Source organism: Pantherophis guttatus, chromosome 7 (genome assembly GCF_059756535.1).
Source record: "Pantherophis guttatus breed Tessera chromosome 7, ASM5975653v1, whole genome shotgun sequence".
Classification (NCBI taxonomy): Eukaryota; Metazoa; Chordata; class Lepidosauria; order Squamata; family Colubridae; genus Pantherophis; species Pantherophis guttatus.
Genome location: NC_142069.1, coordinates 92346474 through 92369019, shown reverse-complemented (window position 1 = coordinate 92369019; position 22546 = coordinate 92346474). Strand labels below are relative to the sequence as shown.

At 41.3% G+C, this 22546-nt stretch overlaps 2 protein-coding genes across 2 annotated transcripts; one reads left to right on the top strand and one right to left on the bottom strand.

Annotated features, from left to right (window-relative positions):
* Positions 1-242: 242 nt before the first annotated feature.
* HSPA14 (heat shock protein family A (Hsp70) member 14) lies at positions 243-14818 on the bottom strand. The gene is made up of 14 exons (XM_060694942.2): positions 14629-14818; positions 13200-13280; positions 13029-13111; positions 12627-12675; positions 11585-11678; positions 11395-11485; positions 10299-10403; positions 9432-9593; positions 7543-7698; positions 6096-6198; positions 4319-4531; positions 2768-2941; positions 1885-1952; positions 243-581 (listed from the first exon to the last, which is right to left on the bottom strand). The coding sequence occupies exons 1-14, from the start codon at positions 14683-14685 to the stop codon at positions 503-505; spliced, it is 1515 nt and encodes a 504-aa protein (XP_060550925.2). The 5' UTR covers positions 14686-14818; the 3' UTR covers positions 243-502.
* Positions 14819-14825: 7 nt separating this feature from the next.
* On the top strand, positions 14826-21972 carry CDNF (cerebral dopamine neurotrophic factor). Its single transcript, XM_060694879.2, has 4 exons — positions 14826-15022; positions 17724-17851; positions 18231-18372; positions 20389-21972. The coding sequence occupies exons 1-4, from the start codon at positions 14908-14910 to the stop codon at positions 20565-20567; spliced, it is 564 nt and encodes a 187-aa protein (XP_060550862.2). The 5' UTR covers positions 14826-14907; the 3' UTR covers positions 20568-21972.
* The last annotated feature ends 574 nt before the right edge of the window (positions 21973-22546 follow it).

Here is a 22546-nt window from a genome sequence, read left to right as displayed (position 1 = left end):
ACCTATATAAAAGGGATGGATTGTTAAGCTTATGATGGAAGGGATTATTATGCTTATGGATAACCTTTTAACATACCGTACCAAGGACTTAATCATGCCAAAACCAACACACGCAAACATCATTAACAACGGGTGTGTGTTATCCGTTCAGCCCATCCTCGTGACTCCAGGTCACTCAGAATTTCTCGTTAGCCGTTTTCAGGTGCCAACGGAAGCCCATCTGCTAAAAAAGCTTTTAACGGTTTTATGATGTCTATAAAAAGATAAGGTTTATTATTCACAAGTAACAGAATAGATTCTCCAATGTACACGGTTCACAAACCGAAATGAAGCCAATTGGCCTTTTAAGGGTTTTGTAGGCAGGGCTCCTCCTTCTCCCTTCAACGTTTGACAGTTCATGCTGGAGACGCCCAGCTGTGACCGGTGGCCTCTGAAGGAGGAAACCTTTCGCTCGTCTTCAAAGCCGCCTATGGAAAGATTTCCTGTAGCTGAGAAAATGGGCCTATGAGGCCACTTCCACGGTGACGGCTTCGGATTTTCCAGTGTCTTCGTCTGTGCAGGTTACATGTAATGATCCGTCCCTGAGAAAAGAAAAATAAATTTTTATCCTCTATTCCTAAACATTTAGATCGGGGGGTGTCCCAACTTTGGCCACTTCAAGGCCTGTCCCAGAATTCCCTAGCCAGCAATGCATGAATGGAACGTTTTATGTTGATCCGCACACAATTTCTGTCGCCTAGATCTAAATCGGGTGTCCAATTCTTGGCACTTTGGATGTCGACTCCCAGAATTCCCCAGCAATGCACCGTTGGCTGGGGAATTCTGGGAGTTGAAGTCCACAGGTCTTAAAAGTGGCGAAGGTTGGACACCCCTGATATAGGGGTTAGCGACAAAAATGGTATGTGGATCAGCATAAAATGTTTAATAATAACTTTATTGTCATTGTACATGTATACATGGCATACCCATACAACGAAATTCACTTAACACCCAGAGACCAAGCCCAACACACATGACAATTCCCAAACACACTTCCACCCACCAAAAATTCCCCATCCCTCAACCACCCAAACATCCACACAGCAGACCAAGTAATGCTGTCCAACAGCTCACTGATGGTGGCCCTTTAGTTCATGGCTGAGTGCAATTATAGCTCTGGGATAAAAACTATTCAGAAGACGTGTTGAACTCAGAGGTCCCAGAAATTGGTGTAAGAGGGATTAAAGAAGGACATTTATGTTCTATATCACACACACGTACGTACGTACATACGTACGTACGTACGTACGTACGTACGTATATGTTAATTCAGGAAGGGCTTTGTTCTTACTCATTTTCTTGGCTTGTAGCTTACAAGCAACAGTCTCCTAGCAACTGTTCTTCCATGCAAGGATGCTGCCACTGAAAGTAGGCCCACCAGAGATAGTTCTCCAGTTACAACAAGCCATTTAATGACGGTTCCCAGTCAAAACAGCCATAAAATAAAAGCTTTATGGCCCCTGAAACACTTCTGGGCTGTTGTACAATATGGCACTGTCCTCCTCCCCTCTCCCCCAGTCTCACAGCCCCATTTCAGATGCCGGCCAACCTGTTAGCATTTACAACTGGTTGTTGCCATGTGCCCCTGTGATCAGGTTCCAGTCTGGGTATCCCTCTTGCCTCTCCACAGGGGAGGAGAACGGCCGTTCAGAACGGGAGGGGAAGTGAAATTTGAACAGGAAAATTAGAACTGCCCCACAAATGTCCTTTCCAGTGTCTATAATATATATTTAGAATCTGGTTATCTTCCCCCACAAAATATGTCAACATGAAAATTATCATATGGTAAATCCCGTAAGTACTCGTGGTTCTGACCCAAAGAATTAAGATTTTCGTTTCCAGTACCTCTTCATTGTAAGGATAGTTGATATATGATGCAGACCTTCTTTGACGTCTAAATCCTGGAGTACGATCTGTTAAAAAAAAAAAAAAAAAGCAACCAGAAATATATCATTCAGCTGCAACAAAGTTTTGAAATCACTGTTAGGGAAATATTCGAAGGATGAGGTTTGCTTTAATTCTCTACTTGGACTAAACGATAAAGAACATCAATTCTTTTCACAGAGATTTTAAGATCAACAGTAATGGAACTTCAGCACTTCATGCTGGAAAATTCCACTTTCTTTTTTTAACGTGGGAGATTTGAGAAATTAAAGAGTCAAATCTTATCAGGAAAGTATGGGATGCATAGCAAACTGTTAAAAAAATCCTCTAAATTCCTAAAAAAAAAAAACCCAAATCAGGCTATTTTTTCTCCCAAAAAATGTATTTCAGTGGAAATCCCTTTTCCCTAAAGTAGAAAAACAGCCTTCATTTTAACTCCTGCCTTCTCCCTGTGATATTACAAGATTGCAATCCTTTAAAAGGAAACCTCTGCAACTAAACCCTAATCAGTAATGCTGAAATGTAAATTAATTTGAAGGAACCAAGCATGATTTTTTTTTTTTTATATATAGAATAGTTTTGAAAAGTGCCTATTTCCTGAGTAAATTTTTTTGGTTATCCTAAATTGTGCCTTTTATGCCGGATTCTGCTCCATGGATCTCAGGTTTCTAGGAAAAAAAATAAATAAATATCCAAACATGAAGCTTGCCCGTTTCTGACAGATTCGATCAAAAAAAATATTCATAGCCTGTAATGTTGAAGGGAGCTTCACCGAAAACAAACATTTCCTTCTGAGCAGATATAAAATTGCGCTGTAAAAATTAACACGCTTTTCTTTCTCTACCTGTGCAAATCTGTCATCTTCTTTTACGGGGCCTTTTTCCAGAGACTCATACAATTCCAGGCAGACGGAGGAAATCTCTCCCGGGGCCTCCAGTGTGTGTTGCCTTCGAGCTGGCAAAGGAGTTCCGGACGGTAACACCACCAGGAATTTGTCAGTCCCCGACTGGTCCAATGCCTGGAAATAAATAAAATAAAATAAAATAAAATAAAATAAAATAAAATAAAAGTCTTGCAGAAGTTTTACTCATTTCGAGTGAACCTCTCCCAACAGACGCAGCAGTAGCAGCAACCCTGCTAACCTTGGCCAAATCTTTCTCGAGGGAGAAATCACTGAACAGTAAAAAAAAAAGCATCTATGACAGAGGCCTTCAAACTTGGCAGCTTTAAGACTTGTGGACTTCAACTCCCAGAATTCCCAGAACAGCTGGCTGGAGAATTCTGGGAGTTGAAGTCCACAAGTCTTAAAGCTGCCAAGTTTGGGAACCCCTGATCTATGAGGTTGTCAAGAACTGAACAACATGAGTTTACTAAATTTTATTTAATTATTAAAAAGGAGGTAAAATAGTGTATATATATATATATACACTACAACCCATAACTTCTACATGAAACAGAGCCTGAAGATGACAGGGTTGTGAGCCTGTCGAAACGTTGCTTTAAGAAAAACTTTTAAAGTCACTGGTAGGATTTTAGCTGAGGTTTTAAAGGACCTTGCAGAGTGCTCTGTAAGGAATTTTGGAAGATTTTAAGCTAGGATTTTAACCAGGATTTTAAACATTTTAACCAACTTATTTACAATGACGCGGGAAAACACCCGAGATTTTAATTTTTTGCATATATCTATATCTATCTATCTATCTATCTATCATCTATCTATCTATCTATCTATTTACATACATACATATATATATGCTGATTTGTGACGCAATAATTTGAGATTCTGCCCCCGTTCCTTGGAGGAAACTGAATCAATTAACACCTCCCACCTTAGTTTTTCCCTCTTATTCAAATTGGCACAAAAAGTGAATGACACCTCCTTTCTCCACCTGTCCCAACAAAGCAGATGCCAGTCTGGTTCTCTGCTTCCCAGCAGTCGCTTCAGAGATGACCACCGTGCAAGCAGCTGAATGAATGCACGTTAATCCCACTGTCCTTTATTGCAACGTTGCTTAGTTTTTCTGATTTCCTGTTCAGAATATTTTGTGCTATGATGGTGCCTATCTTTTCATCCTAACGGTTTTCGAACAGTTATTTAATTTTGGTTAGTGAGCAGCGTGGTGGCCTAGAGGTGAAAACCCTCGCCTCACAATCGGGAGGTTTTGAGTTCGATCCTAGGTAGCGGCAGATATTTCTCTCTCTGAGCGCAAAGGGAAAATATTTGCTGTGCACTCCGCGTAGGCATCAGGAAGGGCATCCGGCCAGTAAACGCTCAGCTCCATCCAGTCGCCCCGACTCTACTCCGAGTTAAGGGATCCACAGGGTCATTAAAAGAAAAATAATAATTTTGGTCAGCAAGTTAGGGATGTCGCAGGCATCTCTGTAACCATCTTACCTTGACTAATATGTCCTTGGCGGAACATTCAACCGACAGCATGTCGTCCTCCGAAAAAATCTCTCTTCCAAGCAAGATTCCCGCTTCTATGGCCGCTCCGATGGGGATGACCTCATCGGGAGGGATGGAGTTTAGCAAGTCAACATTAGGGAAAAGTTCTCTGATCATTTGCTGCAGTTTTGGAATACGGGCTGATCCGCCACACAGAACCACCTAGAAGGCGAGTGAAGTGGGTTTTAAGGACACAAACATTGAGTGGGAATGAGTTGTTAGACAAATAGAGCCTGCTTGGTCAAGTGATGAAAGCACCAGGCTAGAAACTAGGAGGCTGGGAGTTCTAGTCCTGCCCAACTGGCTGCACAAGGCCAGCTGGGGGAACCTTGGGCCAGCCACACTCTTTCAACCCTAGGAAACAAGCAATGCCAAATCGGAATGGGACAACTGGCTGCGGCCAACTCACTGTTACCACAGGATAATTCATCACAGGGCAATTCAATGGTTCAAACTAATTTTTTAAAATATATTTTATTTTTTATCATTCATATTTTCATTCTGTCCCTCCTTTGGCATTCTTTCTTAAATGATTCTATTCCACCATTTCTCTGATATTGGTGTAAGTCTCGTCCCGCGGCGAGTTGGTCACGGCAAGGTATCTTTGCAGTCAGGTGGCCATGGCGAATTGGCTTACTTTGCTGCCACCTAGTGTTTTTCTAGATTTCTGCAATGCTGATACTATCGTGCAGCCATAAACATAACTAGCCCATTTGCCAAGATGTAAATAAGTAAGATTAAGTGATGATGTAACTAGCATCAAAACAAAACACTCATTTTGTAAATCATGCTGTCTCACCCAGACAATTGTGCAAGTTATTGTATGAAGGTTTTATTCAATATTGTAATGTTCCTTGTTCTACAGGCAGTCCTCAACCTATGGCCATTTGTTCAACAACCGTTCAAAGTTACGATGGTGCTGAAAAAAAAAGGGACTTAACAACCGGTCCTCGCACCGATGCAGCTTCCCCATGATCAAAATCCAGGTGTTTTTTGACACAGATATACAACCACTAGAGCAGTGTTTCTCAACCTTGGAAGCTTGAAGATGGGTAGACTTCAACGCCCAGAATCCTCCAGCCAGCACTGCTGGCTGGGGGATTCTGGGGGTTGAAGTCCACCCATCTTCAAGCTTCCAAGGTTGAGAAACACTGCACTAGAGCATCCAAGGTTTATAGGGCTAAATTAAATTAAATTAAATTACCATCTGTGACTTTCTCTGGGCTCCTGACAAGCGAAGGGATTGGGGCGAGCTGGATTTGCTTAACGAATTGGGATTCGCTTAACAACTGAAGCAAACAGCCTCTCCCCCGCCAAAAAAATCAGGAGTGACTCACTTAATGACCGCATCGCTTAGCGACAGAGGTCCCGGTCCCAATTGTGGTCATAAGTCGAGGACTACCTGTAATGACATTCGCAGGTTCACAAGGACAAATCCCTATATATCTGCCTCTCATTTCAAGACTGTACATTTTATAGTCATTTATGCACAACATGGTTTGAACTCTGCAAACACTGTCCTTGTTCTGACATCGGTTCACAATCTGAAACCCCTGGGTGTAGCGTTATGTCTAAAAGCTTCTTTTCCCTTTGATATCAAATTCTAGTTTATATTAAGCCAGGATTCCTCATTACATCTACACCAAGAACACCCCCACTTCCCTATACCCATCAAGACCTAGGAATCAAATGAGAGGAAAAAAGATGAATAAAAGGACACCCTTACCTTGCTAATATCATCCGTTCCGAGTCCCACTTGTTCCAACAGTTTTTTGATTGCGTCAATGCTCTTAGCAAAAAGTGAAGAACAAATAAGTTCAAATCTGGCCCTGTTGTATAATAAGAAATAAACATTTTATTAGTCTGTCGACCTTGCACACTTTCTCTTCACGCTGTGGTGGAGTGTAGTCTGGATTCCCAATATTGTGGTCCACCAGCAGCCTGCGGAGCTGGCAGTGGAGTCAGACAGCAATGAGACTGAGGAAGAAGATGGGCCAGTCCTGGAGTTAGGGGAAGGCTCGGATGAGGGCTCTGCGTCGGAGGCAGAGATGGGGTCAGGGCCATCGGGGAGTGATGTGCGGACTCCGGAGCCTCCAGAGTCAGACAGCAGAGAAGCAGAGGAACAGGAGGAGCCTGTTCCTAGTGCATGCATGAGAAGAGCTGCCAGAAGGCAGGAGCAGCTAAAGCAAAAAGGACGACTCGGGAGTAAGGCCAAGAGATGATTGGCCCCTCCCATAAGGCTTAAAAGACCAGCAACGGCTCTTGGCCTCTTTGCTGGAAAACAACGTTGAGAGAATTGCTTCATGTTTCACTGTATTCATTTCTTGTCGGCGTCTTCTGCTTCTGAACTTTTGCCTTTGGCAGTTTGCCTAATTATCCCAAGGTCGGTGATAAGCTGAGGGATGGTGTTTTGAAGAATTTGCTTTTAGTTTGGACTACGCTGAGAATGAGTTAATTCTCAGCTGTTCTAATAAAGTCTGTTTTCAAACTGTTTGTATTTAATACTAACTACTTGGGCCTAGGTCACAACACCTAGGAGGAAGGGGGGGGGCTCCTTCCCAGAGGGGAAGAAACAGGCAGCCAAGTCTGGAATGTCCGGCGGGCAGGAAGAGGGAGAAGATGGCTCCTCTCTAGCAATTCACAGAGTGTATCTATAGTTAGGCAGATAACTGTCTTAGTCTGGCAAGATTCTGTCTGTAGTAGACCAACAATAAGGAAACTGCTCAGAAATAACTCCACATGTCATCTTTGGGACCCAAGACATGCATATTATTTATTGTTTATTTTATCTTAACTGCTAAGTGTTCTTTCGATGTTATAGACTGTTCAACAGTCTAGAAATGTCATTAATAATGTGACCCATCTGCAGGGGATGAGTTATGTGCCCATTTTCTGCAGGACCTACTGTTGAAAAGTAGGAATATGCAAACTGCTTTAAATAATTGAAGAGTTTTGAGCTTCAAAGACATGTTCTGAGCTCAATACAGCCTTTCCTGACAATTCACCAAATGCCCAAATTTGAAATAGCTGTTTCTAGCTCAAAACGTAAATGAGGTAATTGGAAGTTTGAATGTTTACAAGCTTCAAATTGAAGGAGTTTTACAGGAAGTGCCAGTTGACAAGCTCCCTAGATGAAAATAAAGAAAAGAGGCTTGAAATTATTGAATCGTTACCTGGAAACATTGCAGTCAAAATCCATCCCATCGTAGAGAGAGTCAACAAAACAATTTGCGGTTCCCAAGGTCGACAAGGAATGTTTTGCCACTTCGGCACTGTTCATTAACTTCATCATAGCCCTGGGATTTCCTCTCACATCGTTTCTATAACATCTGAGGGGTTTTTTAGAAAACAAAATCAGTTATTAATCACAACAAAACATACAGTTAAGCCAGCCACTGTTTATCCTGGATGTTTGAGGGAGATGGGCAGTTCAGAAATGCAAAACAATAATAAATAAAATAAAATAAAAAATAAAAATAAAATGTTACTTTGGTTCCAATCATTCCCTAATGTTCTGTATAAACAAATTAAATAGGATTCTGATATCAAAAGCTAAATAAGTATATTTGTGTAGGTTCCTCAAGACGTACAAAAAAAGCCAAATATTAAGGACTGAAAAATTTCAAATTATCTCTAACTGTGCTCCTTAGACAGACAGTTTAATAGTGATAGTTAATAAAGCTATAAAATACCTTTAGTATTCTCAGGGAGATGCACTTTACAAATGACAGGCTCTTTCAAAAGTCTAAAATGGAACAAAAGGTCTTTCGTTCTCTCCTGCTGAGACCATTAAACTTATTTTTAGCTGATTTGAATGACAACAGATGTCCGATGTGGCCAGTTTTCCTGTTAATGGTTCAGTGTATAAAAACTTTATTGAATTTATGCCCCACCTTCCATTCAGGATTTCAAGGTGGCATATATCATATCATGAATAGTTTCAGAATTGGGTATGTCTAGTCTAGTGAAAAGGAGGACTAGGGGTGATATGAGAGCAGCCTTCCAGTATTTGAGGGGCTGCCACAAAGAAGAAAGGGTCAAATTATTCTCCAAAGCACCTGAAGGCAGGAGAAGAAGCAATGGGTAATCAAGGAGAGAAGCAACCTGGAACTAAGGAGAAACTTCCTAACAGTTAGAACAATTAATCAGCGGAACAACTTGCCTCCAGAAGTTGTGAATGCCCCAACACTAGAAATTTTTAGGAAGAGACTGAACAAGTATTTGTCTGAAATGGTATAGGATTTCCTGCCATAGCAGGGGGTTGGACTAGAAGACCTCCAAGGTCCCTTCCAACTCTGTTACTGTGTTGTTATATATACAGTAGTGGCCAAAATTGTGGAAACCTTTTGGGAAAAGTGTATTTTTGAGGTTTGATGGCTAGTAACACTTTTTTTTTGGGGGGGGGGAGTTTCAAGAGAATCCTATTCCATTGCTGGGAATAGCCCAGACCTTCACCCAATTGAAAATCTATGGAGCTGACTAAAGAAACTTGTTAGTCAGAAGCAACCCAGCAATAAAACCCAGTTAATAGAAGCCATCCTTCAATCTTGGTTTCACGTTATTATAATAGCTGCAGAACTCAAAGACTTGGTTCCCTCCATGGGAAGACGTTGTAAGGCCGTCATTCATGCTAAAGGTTACCCAACTAAGGATTAACTGACATGGGGATAATTTTTGTAGATCTCGTTTTTTCTATGGTGATTATTTTTTTTCTATGTGTTTCACTTTTCTTCTTTATACTGTAACTGCTATTCTAATAGCAAATCCTTCCTAAAACTTATGGCATTACATTCTTGATTAAATTATCTTTCCTTTGATATATAATTTTATGGTACTACTCAAAAAAAAAGTGGTGTTCTTAGCTAGTTTTAGAAAATACATTTTTCCCAAAAGGTTCCCACAATTTTGGCCCCTGCTGTAGCATTCTCTCCTAGGTTGAGCTGAGAGTACATTACCAATGATCTTGCACAGCTGAGGGCAGACTGCACTGTCTGTTTCCACATTCCTAGCCTGACACGGTAACTGCTACACCAAACATCGCTCTAGATTTTAGAGCATTTACCTGCGAAATTCCGAAGCCAAGTGTTGCGCCAACGCTTCCGTGAAACAGGTGCCACCTATGCTGTCATCGGTGGTGGTGGAAAGCACACGATAGAGCCCGCTGTTGACTTCTATGACCGTGATGGAAAGCGAAGCACCTCCAAGTTTATACACCAGCACGTTGCTTCCGTTTGCAAAACATAAATGAAAAATCTTTTTTTTCCTCAAAGTCAATAGAATAGAATAGAATAGAATAGAATAGAATAGAATAGAATAGAATAGAATAGAACAGAATAATAGACGAGAAGAGAAGAGAAGAGAAGAGAAGAGAAGAGAAGAGAAGAGAAGAGAAGAGAAGAGAAGGAAATAAGAGTAGGAGAGAAGAAAGGAGGAGGGGGAAAAGGAAGGGGAAGTAGAGAAGGAGTAGGAGAGGTGGGAAGAAGAAGGTAGGAAGGATAAAAGAAGGGAGGGAGAGGAAAGAGAAGAGAAAGAGAAGAAAGATTGCTGTAAAACAAAAAAGATGAAATGGAAGAAAGGCAACCCCGAACATGTTTAAATGTATTAGGATAAAGAATAAACTATCAAAAAATTAAGAGAATATATATGATTAAAAATGGAGAAATTAGAACTTGAGAGTGAAAGGAGATGTTGTTTATATAAATTAGAATAGAAATATTAAGATATGTTTTAAAAATATGGAAAAAGAATATTTTGGCAGAAATTGTAACTAAGTAAAATGTATTTGGATATGGCAAATTGTATATGATATGATATGGTCAATACTCTGTTTCATAAAATATGTGGGTGTGTTTGTGAGGAAAAAAAAAAACTAATAAAACTTGATTCAGAAAAAAACAAAAATCCCCATAGCTGAGAAACCCTTAATCACCTTTTTCCACTGGGAGAATCTTGTCCGATTCCGTAAGCAAGCAGAGCAGCCGATGGTTCGTGAATTAGTCGAAGAACATTAAGTCCAGCACCTTTAGCAGCTTCTCTGTAACAAACATGACTCCAGAAATCAGATAGAACCCCAACAGCCTTTTTCCCCCATAAAAAAACCCCAGGATGGTTCTTGTATGTTATCCTAGGTAAATCTAAACCAGTGATTCCCATTCTTGTCAACTTCTAGATGTATAAATGTCATCTTTGGAATTAGTGGGTGAGTGGAGGGATCCTGTACATTTAATAAAGCAAAAAAAATGATAAAACTTCCAGAATTTTACAACTCAGCCATGGAAATGGCAGGCGGTTTAAGAGTTCACAGAGTTTCAAGTTACCAAGATTAGAAAACTATTTTTGAACCATTCCAGATATAAGTTGTCTTAATATCACCCACACTGCAATATTATGCAAGGAACAGAGCATTTTATTTCGTTAAGTTACACCAACATGTAAAAGAAAAAGAGGGGGGTTGCAGGAAATTAACATTTATATTCACTCCTGCATCAAATTCAGGACATTTCAAATTTGCACCTACTTTCAATATATTTGTATTTCAGTAATGCGATAACCACTATGATAGCAGCAGTATTTAAACACCTAATACAGAGAGGAATTGTTTTAGCAATAGATGAAAATGCGAATTGGTGTTTGAATGCAACTTTCAGTATTTGAAAGGGATAACCCAGCATACATTTTAAAACAGTTTTTGTGTGAGTGTCTTTCTTAGAAAAAAACATATCCTAGAGGAAAAACAGGAACAGGGTAGCTTGTACTGGTAAAACTGGTAAAAGATAGCTAAAATTTCTTCTAGTTTGGCTTGTTTTTCCCATGAAAAAATTCAAGATGATCTGTCACTGTTTATTTGAGACTTTTCTCTTCCGAAAGATGCGAACAAGGCAACAGCCAGAGAAACCAAAGTGTGACATTTTGTGTGGCTGATGAGCCGGGGTTTCAAAAGGAGGTCTGATCCAGGCAAAACGCCCCGTCCATAGGATCTGACCTCTATGAACTCCAGAAACTGCATTTACGGGAACCAGACTCACCCAAGAACTCTTTTCTGCGTCTCTCCAAAATCGAAAGGCACGGTAATCACGGTGTCATTCACATCCGAACCCAATGCGAATTGAGCCGTTTCTAGAGAAACATATGATGACGTACCGTAATTCATAAAAGCTGTTTCATTGCCCAGAATTTAGCATTCCCCCCCCCCCCGCCACAACCTGAATACCGTACCTTTCATTTTCCTGAAGATTAACTTTGCAACATCTTCTGGAGAAACAAATTTGCCCTCTATCTCATAAGTAAGTTTTCCGTTCTTTTCGGTGACCTATGGACAAATCAACCCCAAGTATTCCTTAGGTTAGTTGAACTATGAGAGAAGATTTTCAATGAGCACCCCCCATGTTTTGCTTAAGAAAACATTCACAGCATTTCTGATCCACCCACAATGCCAGTTAGTTTATATTAAAAAGAAATTAAGAAGTCATTTTACAGGCGCCTTTCTATACCAGCACCTCCGAATGTTGTTGGCTACATGGCTAGGAATGGAGGAAACCGAAGTCCAGCTGATGGTTGAATAGCTGGACTACAGCAAGCATGTGAAAAAATCTACAAATATCACTACTCCCACAAAACAAAAAACTAAGCATTCTTCTGACAATTTTGCAACTTAATCTCAGTACATTATTATTTTTTTTTACCATAAGCATCTCGTTGATTTAAGAATGTTGTACAGCAATAGCTAAATATAACATTTTCTGATCGTTAGAACAATTAATCCGTGGAATGGCTTGTCTGCAGAAGTTGTGGATACTCCAAAACTGGAAGTTTTAAAAAAAAGATTGGGTAACAATCTATCTGAAAGAGAGTAGGCGTTCCTGCCTGAGCAGGGGGTTGGACTAGAAGACCTCTAAGGACCCTGCCAACTCTGTTATTCTGTTATTTAACATCTGCGTTACGGAAGTTTACGATTATTTACATTGTATCAAACTTCTGAAATTAAGAAATCAGACTTGTTTTGTTTAACTTTGTTCTTTTGATGTGCTAATTCACTAGGCCTTACTCTGAATGCTTTTTTTTTCCTGGAACATCAATCAGATTGAAAAAATAAAAAGGGAAAATATTGCTCTGGCATATCCTTAGGAGCTTCTTGGAGAAGTGAAACGTCTTCAAGGAAAAAAACCAGTTGCCTTGTGGGGAAAAAAAGCACCTTTGGGACCCAAATTCATACATTTTCCCTATAGGGGAAAAAATGGCAAAGCATGCCCTCACTTACTGAACATTTACTTTCTGCAATGTATTTTTCCGCTTGTGAGTCTCCAGAGCTGAGAAAACAAGCAAAATTAGAAGATACTTTAAAAATATTAAAACTTAAAACAAGCAAACAAAAACAGTACATTGTTTGTTTTCATTGAATGGGAGTCAAGTTTCATGAGTTCAACTTTCACTCCTGATTTAAGCAGTATAATTTCTGTACATCTTTAAATAATGGGGAAGAAAAACAGATGAAAAATATAAATTAACCTCAGCTACTTTATTAAACAACAGCGCTGAGACTTGAGTACAGCCAAAACAGACCAGTCAATAATTACATTTTAAAAGGTAACCATTTATTCAGATGCATGCTAATGGAGTACACAGTAAGCTTTTAGAGGATATTTTGTGGCATAATTCATACCTTCTTCCAAGAATCTGTTTCACTTTCACTACAGTATTTGAGAGATTTCTGACCCGGTTTTGTTTCGCTGCCAGACCAACGATCTAAGAAAAGCATTTAAGAGGGGGTTTTTTAGGGGAAAAAAAAGTTACATAACTTTGGCTCAAAATGTTTTTAAAAAAAGAAATTTACCTCTTCTTTTTCAGAGAAGGCAACAACAGCAGGAGTTACTCGGTCTCCAGCGTCATTAGCCACAACATCTGCACGGCCATCCTACAACACACGAGCACACTTACTAAGACTTATGTTTAATCAAGGTCCTTATGTTTTGTAAAGTTAAAAAGGAAAGCTCAGTGATAGATCCAGGTTTTATTATTATTATTTTAGAAGAAGAAGGTATAAGACCACAAATTTAAATCTCTGTTCAAAAAGATACCATGACTGATCTTCTTTACTTTGGTAGGGAGAAAAAAATAAAGAGAAATCCTTACAAACCAACGTGATTCAAATTTAATAAGTCAATTTTACAATTCAATCAGTACAAGTATCTGAAATAAACTCAATGAGTTCAGATACAGCAAGGTAGCATCCAATATTCACTCTTTGTGGATCGTAACAAACTATAGTTAGTTAACTATTAAGAGGCTGTTTTATAACAAATGGGATTATTTTTTCCCCTGGAAGGCGTATTACACACAGTTCTTAAGAAACCCCCTTCAGAAATCAATATTATTTTTTCCTAATTTTACTTTATTTTTTAATTATTTTTTCCTAATATTGGCCTAATTTTAACTTCATCAGATAAGCCGCCTTCGAGGTACTGAAGGATGAATGGAAAGCAGCTCCTACATCAAAAGCTTGGAAAACTTTCCAGGCTCATTAAAACCCCATTAAAAATAAGCAGCCCTTCCCTAAAAAAAGCATTACAATCCATCTATCTCCCAGGGACAGACAGCGCAGAACAGTTTATGAGTTGCCCTTTTATGGCTTTTCTGCTTTTGATTTAAAATATATATATATATTTATTTGGTGAATTGCTCCCATTTTTGCAACTCTTCCTATATATATGCACATATATATATATATATATATATTTTATAAGGACGAGTTGTAAAAATGGGAGCAATTCACCAACGTGGTGCAACTTACAACCCCCCCAAAAAAACACAATTGCAAAAAATAAAACCCAACTTTTTTTTGCAACCTCGCCCAAACCTTTTGCATTATACCTCCTGAGTCTAATTCAAGCCCCCAGCCCCAGCTTCAAAATGCAACCTCCCCCCCACTTGCAAAAAAAAAAAACAACTCCTTGGAAGCAGAAAGCTAGCATCTCAGCCTAAGCCTTCTCTATAACCCTGCCTTCTTTTTGCAAATGAGCCCCCCCCACTGACTTTGATGCAGGAGAGCCATGGACCCCCCCCCAGGAGAAAACCCCCCCCAGCCCTCCCCTCTCCCTGCCCCCTCGCGTAGAAAGCTAGCATCTCAGGGTCTCTCCGCTCCCAGGACCCTCCTTTTTCTCCCAAGGCAGCTTTTACCCCCGTTTCCTCCCTTTTTAGGGACAAAACGACCCCTCCCCAGTAAAACCCGGGCCCCCCCCCACCGCCCTGAGCCCCCTCCTCACCTTATAAACGGCCGCGCAGGCGCAGCTGCTCCCCAAGTGGATGCCGATCGCCGCCATCTTTGCCGCCCTCGCCTACCCACAATGCACCGGGAGCGCCGCCCCATTATCATCATCTTCTTCTCCGCCTCTTCTGTTGGCCCAGGCGCCGCGTGGCCAATCCAAAAAAAGGGCATGCGTGACGTCACTCCACCTAGCAACCGAGGCAGATTTTTCGCTCAGCTGGCCCCGGGCAGCTGCTGGTTGGTCTCTTGCAAGGGAATTGCAATTCTTTTTGCAAGCATGGCGCGTCGCGGGCCGTTGCACGGTTGCATTTTAGCAACCCTGCTGGTGGCGGCGCTCTGTTTAAGCCCCGGGGCTAAGGGGGCGCCTTCTGCCACCGAAGCTCGGTGCGAAGGTGAGGAAGGGTACACAGGCGCGCCTGTGTGCATGTGTGTGTGTGTGTGTTGCAACCCGTGTGCAAAATGAACTCCTTTTCTGCTGCTATATTTAGCCTGTTGTGAATTCCAGCACGGCTTGCTTCCTTGCATGCACCTCCGGAGATTCTGAGAAGGAAGACCGGCCGTTTTTGCAAACTGCCTGGAGTTGTGGACTTTTGCATATATTTTTAATTTTTTTTTTTTAAAAAAAAAATTAAGCTCCCCGACGAAAATCCTCTGCCTTTGCTTCCTTGCACGGTTGCAAATACTGACTCACCTTTCCAGATGTGCTAAGCAGGGTTTTTCAACCTGGGTTCCTTTTTTAAGATGGGTGGACTTCAACTCCCAGAATTCTGAGAGTTGAAATCCAAAAGTCTTTAAAGTTGCCAAGGTTGGGACCCCCCTTTCCCCCCCCCCCCCGTTCTAGGCAGATAAAAGAGAGAGAGAGAGAGCGACTTACGAACATTTTTTTCACACTTATGACTGCAGCAACCCCCTGGTCACGTGATCAAAATCCAGACCCTTGGCAACGGACTCATATTTATGACGGTCACAAAATCCCAGAGTCACTTGATCGATCCCCTTTTGGGAGCTTCTGACGAGCAAAGTCAATGGGGAAGCCAGGTTGACTTCTAACAGTCTTAACAACGGCACTGATTCGCTTAACAACTCTGGCAAGAAAGGTCATAAAATGGGACAAAACTCATTTATCTGTATTGCTTAGCAGCAGAAACGTTGAGCCTAATGGAGTACGACTCATGAAAACATTACTTCAGCTTTAGTTCGGAAAAACAGCTCACCTTAGTTACAGGAATGGATGCAGGTAAGCCCAGGTGAACCCCAAGGACATTTAACTGGGCATCCCCGACAGAAATTAAGGGATATATAAGTGGTGTCCCTGTTGCATCCTGAACGTCAGTATACATTTGTGTTTCCTCTAGGCGGCATAAAGCCATCGTAACGTTACCAGATTAAGGACAGTCTTGCTTCGAAAATTATTATCACGTGGAGGAAAAGTCCTGTTCTTTATCAGGAGTCACGGAGCTGCTGGTTTTGATTACAGCAAGAATACCCCAAACAGCCATGTCTCCAAATGTATATCATTTTTTTTTAAATTATTTGGAATGCGGGATCAGATTTCAGCCTCCGATGGCAGGAAATTCAAATGTCTAAATATCTAAAATTATCTCGCGGCATTCGCGTAAAGCTTGATCTCACTTTGTGGGATGGGTGAATAAATAATGGCAGATATAACTATATACCCGAACAAGATTCAAACAGCTTGATGAAAGAGAGAAGCAACCTGGAATTAAAGAGAAACTTCCTAACAGGAAGGGGACAATCAATCAGTGGAACAGCTTGCCACCAGAAATTGTGGCTGCTCTATCACTGGAGGTTTTCAAGAAGAGACTGGACAGCCACTTATCTGAAATAGTAGAGGTTCTCCTGCTTGAGCTGGACTAGAAGATCTCCGAGGTCCCTTCCAGCTCTGTTCTATTCTATTCTATTCTATTCTATTCTATTCTATTCTATTCTATTCTATTCTATTCTATTCTATTCTATTCTATTCTATTCTATTCTATTCTATTCTATTCTATTCTATTCTACCCTACATGCTCTTCTGTTCTCTTCTCTTCCTCTCCTCTCCTCTTCCATATTCTATTCTATTCTATTCTATTCAAGTCAAGTCAACAGGACACCAATCACCTAAAGGTGCTTTTTTCAAAAGGCAACTGGACTTTCTTAGTTTTTCCTTGAAGACGTTTCACTTCTCTTCCAAGAAGCTTCTTCAGTTCTAACTGAACTGAACTCAGAATTGAAGAAGTTTCTTGGATGAGAAGCGAAATGACTTCGAGGAAAAACTTAAGAAAGTCCAGTTGCCTTTTGAAAAAGCACCTTTGGGACAACGGTGACCTGGAGGATGGAGCATCTCCATGGACATAGGCCCCAAATGCCCCAAATTATACTAAAATTATACTAATTATACTAAAAATGCACTTTAAAGGAGCTCCTGGCTGTATAATATTTGAATATAGGTAGTCCTTGATTTACAACAGTTAGTGACAGTTGAAAGTTAAAACATCACTGAAAAAAGTGACGTATGACTGTTTTTCACACTTAATGACCGTTGTAGCATCTCCATGGAAATGTGATTTACATTCAGATGCTTGGCAATCGACTCACATTTATGACAGTTGCAGTGTCCCGGGGTCATGTGATCCTCTTTTGCAACCTCAATGGAGAAGTCCGATTCACTTAACAATCATGTTACTAACTTAACAGCTGCAGTGATTCACTTAACAACTGTGGCAAGAGAGGTCGTAAAACGGGGCAGAACTCACATAACAAATGTGGGGGAATGGCCTACGCTTACAGGAGTTTGATACAATAAAACTGCAAGCATATGATAATGTCTTTTCTATATTTAGACACTGAAAATTCAAGGAAGGAAGGAAGGAAGGAGGCAAGGGAGAGGGGAAGGAAGGAAACCAGGGAGAGAAGAAGGAAGAAATTTCAACCTAAAATGAGTTTTGAATTTTATTTGCATTTGTTTTCATTTTATGAAATACTAATGAATTCTACCCTTCAAGCTGGAAGGTTTTGGTGATCCATTTGTTTAACTTGACACATTTTGTGCATTATGTGTGTTTACTTTTTCACTTCTTGTTCTTTTTACAGTGTGTCAAGATTTTTTGGAAAGATTCTACAGTTCTTTGAAAGCAAAACATTCTGATTTCTCCATGGCTTCTATAGAGGAGGAATTAATTAAGGCCTGCATAAACGCAAAAGGCAAAGAACTCCGCTTGGTATGACCGTCTCTCTTCTTCTTTCCACCAGCTCAGTTTAGATAAAAACGTGTGTCCTTCAAATCCATTGTGACCTCTAGTAAATTCACCCACACGGCCATGCCGTTTACTTTCACAATACTACAGAACCGATTTGCAATTTTTTTCTTCCAGAGTGCATGTGGGTTTCTTACACACTTTTTTCTGAACTTACACCCCCGGTCTGTCTGGTTTTCCTTAGTGGTCCCCTATCCAACTACTAATGAGACCTATCATCGTGCAGCTTCTAAGTCCTTGAGATAATTTCGTTCAAAGACTTCCGGCTATGAAAACTCAGGGAAGAGAACAAGGGTGTCCTGGTTCCTAACCATTCATTTCGCCTTTGTGTTATTTTTCGTAGTGCTATTACCTTGGGGCCACCGAAGACGCAGCTACCAAGATCCTCACTGAAGTCAGTCGTCCAATGAGTGGTCACATCCCTGTGACCAAAATCTGCGAGAAACTAAAGAAAGCCGATATTCAGATTTGTGAACTCAAACATGGTATGGATGAAATCAACAAATGTAGGACGGTTAAGCCTGTGATTAAGAACCTTCCAGCTCTTGGCACAGTATTTACAACTCGTTTACTCCTCGTGGAAAGGCACTGAGTCTGTGTGTGTGAGAGCAATGGAAAGAGAGGTGGGGGGAGAGAAAGAGAGGAAGAGAGAGAGACAAAAGAGAGATAGGGAGAGAGCGATGGAAAGAGAAAGAGGGAGGGAGAAAGAAGAAGAGAGATGGAAAGAGAGAGAAAGAAAGAAGGAGAGGGAGAGAAAGAGAGAAAGACAGAGATGGAAAGAGGGAGAGAGAGAGAGAAAGGGGAAAAGAGATGGAAAGAGAGAGGGAGAGAGAGAAAAGAGAGAGATGGAAAGAGGGAGAGAGAAGAGAGAGGGAGGGAGAGAAAAGAGAAAAAGAGGGAGAGAAAGAGAGAGAGAAAGAGGGAGGGAGGAGGGAGAGAGAGAAGGTAGTGGTTCTATTTATTGTATTAGCAAAATTCTAAACATCTGTACACAGGCCTGTGTCCAAATAGTATCCGTGCCCACATGTTCAGTCCAGAAATATAAACCTAAAGGAACTTTAAGAAGGGAATGTAAGACTGCTTGAGTTGATCTAAAGTTTTCCAGAGGGTTTGGCATATCCCATTAAGAAGGGTAACCCAACTGCGTTCAGAAAAGAAAAACGAGAATGAGAACAATTGGTGAGGCTGTGTGTGTATAGAGTTGTGTTATTAATTATTTCCATATTAGGAGGCACCACATCACTTGAGGTTTTCTGCATTCAAAACCTAGAAATGGAATGAGCCAAGGGGAAACGTTTGGGAAGTTATGAGCTAGTGCAGGGGTCTCCAACCTTGGCAACTTTAAGCCTGGCGGACTTCAATTCCCAGATTTGGGAATTGAAGTCCTCCAGGCTTAAAGCTGCCAAGGTTGGAGACCCCTGAGCTAATCAAAGCACAGTGACCAAGAAGCTTTCTTCCCCATGATGCTAAAAGATACAGGTACAAAAAGAATGAGGATGCCAATGAATTCAAAAAACAGGATCTCTGCAGCATCTTCTAGCTGACCATAAGGAGCTCGACAACATCTTCCAATTCCTTTTGTTTCTCCTCCAACCATTCCATCAGATTTGCAGTTAGGTGACCTCTGGGAAGGAGGGATGGGTGGGTCACGTCAGGCTCATGACCCCCACCCTTCCGGCCAGTTCCTGGGTGTGGTCGTGTGGGGCCATCCCTGCAATGGGGGAGAAGGTCTGAATTCCTTTGAGAAATCACCATGGAAGGTGGCTCTGTTGCTATGAGGCCTTGTGATCTTCTCTGAACATTTCACTGTTTCTCTCTGCAGCATTCAGAATAAGAAAGTTAGAAGGGACCTTAGAGGTCTTCTAGTCCAACCCTCTGCTTAGGCAGGAAATCCAGCACCACTTCAGACAAATGGTTATCCAATCTCTTCTTAAAAACCTCCAGTGTTGGAGCATTCACAACTTCTGGAGGCAAATTGTTCCACTGATTAATTGTCCTCACTGTCAGGAAATTTCTCCTTAGTTCTAGGTTGCTCTTCTCCTTGATGAGTTACCACCCATTGCTTCTTGTCCTGACCTCAGGTGCTTTGGAGAATAGCTTGACTCCCTCTTCTTTGGGGCAGCCCCTGAGATATTGGAAGGCTGCTATCATGTCTCCCCTAGTCCTTCTTTTCATTAAACTAGACATACCCAGTTCCTGCAACCGTTCTTCATATGTTTTAGCCTCCAGTCCCCTGATTATCCTTGTTGCTCTTCTCTGCACTCTTTCTAGAGTCTCCACATCTTTTTTGTCTGGCCTTCTGGTTCTCTAGGTTGACCCTCTCTTCTTTGTGGCAGACCCTCAAATATTGGAAGACTGCTATCATGTTGCCCCTTTTCATTACACTAGACATATCCAATTCCTGCAACCATTCTTCATACTTTTTTTGGGTCATCGTAGCAAGTTGGTTTGGTGTATATATGTATTTGTAGATATCTGACTTGGCTTATCTGCTTTTACAGAAAGACAACTTGATTTAACTTCGGTAGATCTATCCAAGATGAGAGTGGCTGAGCTGAAGAAGATCCTGGATAGCTGGGGAGAAGTTTGCAGAGCTTGTCCTGAGAAAACAGACTTTGTGAACCTGATTAAGGAGGTTGCTCCCAAGCATTCTGCTCCTCCTGCTAAAACTGACCTTTGATGGATGCTACTTCCCCTGAATGCTTTCCACACAGCCTTGAGCCTGACTTCATGGTTGGCTTTCATTCACTGAAGAAATTTAGGAAATTGCTCCTAGAACTCCATGGATCTCAGGGACTTCTGCAGCAAAGCAGAAGGAGAAAGAATCCAGTCAATGGACATAATCCGTGACTGGGCGAAAAAAGATTTCTCAGTCATAAAAGCACAGAAAAATAGTAGAATCTTTTTGCAATTGGATTAACGGAACCAGGCTTGAAGGACAGTAGAAGACTGCTGGGGACGGGGATTATTCTCAAAATAAGAAATGCTTTCTCGAAATTTCAATCCCTGCCTCCACTTTGACCGGGTGATCTCTTTGGATCTCAGTCAAGGTGTTCCTCGATTGGTCGAGTCCCCTATTTATTTTCTCCACCCATCCCTGCCAGGAAATATTGATCTTGGTACGTGTGTGTGTGTGTGAGAGAGAGAGAGAGAGAGAGAGAGAGAGAGAGAGAGAGATTCAAATCAGCTAGAAGTCAAGAGGGCACATTACAACACAAATCCTCCTGGCTTTTGGGCAGGTGTTGAGCTCACATGTGTGTTTGAAGAGGGCGGAGCTTGCATGGTGTCCCTCCATCTACCACACTGGTGGGATTCACCGGTTATCACAACTGGTTCGCTGTGTGTCCATTTCTGCACATGCTCAATATGATCAAAAATTACTTTCTACTGAATCCAGAGTGAGTAAAACAGCGGAGTCACGGCAATCCGCTCTGCTGCACCTATCAGCTGGGCTTAAAACAAAATAAATATAGGCAGGTTATAGTGCAAGGGTGGGCAGGCAGGCCCAGCTAATTGTCAGAACTACCGGTACGCCCGAACCGGTCAGAACCAGCTGAATCCCACCTGTGATCTACCACCTGGTCAAGGTTGTCCCTTCCCCTCCAGGTGCCCCTGCCAGGAAAATAAGGGCCACCTGCTTTGCCTTCCATGGGAATGTCGTTTGTGTACCGGAAAAAATGCAGCCATCACCACCATGTAAGAGTCCCTTGGACTGGAAGGGGAAACTTGACAGAATCTTTATCAATTTCTCCCTTCTTCAAAGAGAGAGAGAAGAAGGGAGAGAGAAAGATGATAGAGATGACAGATAGACAGACAAACAGATGGATGGATGGATGATAGGCAGATGATCAGCAGATAGATGATAAAGAAAGAGAGATATGAGAGAGAGGATAGGTATTAGATAGATAGATAGATAGATAGATAGATAGATAGATAGATAGATAGATAGAGATAGATAAATAAATAGATAGAGATAGATTAGAGATAGAGATAGAAATAGAAATAGAGATACCAGTAGATAGATGATAGGCAGAAAGAAGGAAAAAAAGAAAGGAAAGAAGGAAGGAAGGAAGGAAGGAAAAAAAGGAAAGAAGGAAGGAAATAAAGATATGAGAGAGAGGATAGGCACATAGACAGATGGACGGACAGACAGATAGACAGATGATAGAGAAATAGAGATGATAGATACTGTAGATGTGTGTGTGAGAGAGAGGGAGGAGGGGGAGGGAGGGAGATGGCCAACATTTCACCTTTCAACTGCTGACTCTGTCAAAAGAGGAAAAAAGCCGGGATCAGCCTTCTGGGCCGGCAGCCAAGCTGCTCCCTGTGAAACAGCCATTGAAGGCAAAAGGCAGGGAGGGGATTGGGAATTTCTTCAGATCTTTGTCACTGAACATCATCCAAGTTTCCCAGCTCTATGAAATCAGGTTCAAAAGGGGAATTTCTTTATTTCACCGGGTGCTGTGGATTTTCCAGCCAATGGAAGAAAAAGCAGACTTGACATTTGCAAATACATTGCAAGAAGAAACTTGGGTCAAAGTGGGTTGGTTGATGTATTTGAATTTACTAATGCTGCTTTAAAGGCTTGAATAAATTTTCTGGGTGCTCTTTGTATTCTTCAGTTGTTCAAATGGAAATGGAAATATTAAAATGTCAGTG

Coding starts and splice junctions, on each gene's coding strand:
- HSPA14 (XM_060694942.2), bottom strand. CDS start 14,685: ATGGCGGCGATCGGCATCCACTTGGGGAGCAGCTGCGCCTGCGCGGCC. Junction 11,486..11,584: donor AATCTTCAGGAAAATGAAAG/GTACGGTATTCA, acceptor ATGTTTCTCTAG/AAACGGCTCAATTCGCATTG. Junction 4,532..6,095: donor GAACGGATGATATTAGCAAG/GTAAGGGTGTCC, acceptor CTCGCCTTCTAG/GTGGTTCTGTGTGGCGGATC.
- CDNF (XM_060694879.2), top strand. CDS start 14,908: ATGGCGCGTCGCGGGCCGTTGCACGGTTGCATTTTAGCAACCCTGCTG. Junction 15,023..17,723: donor CACCGAAGCTCGGTGCGAAG/GTGAGGAAGGGT, acceptor TTCTTTTTACAG/TGTGTCAAGATTTTTTGGAA. Junction 18,373..20,388: donor GATTTGTGAACTCAAACATG/GTATGGATGAAA, acceptor CTGCTTTTACAG/AAAGACAACTTGATTTAACT.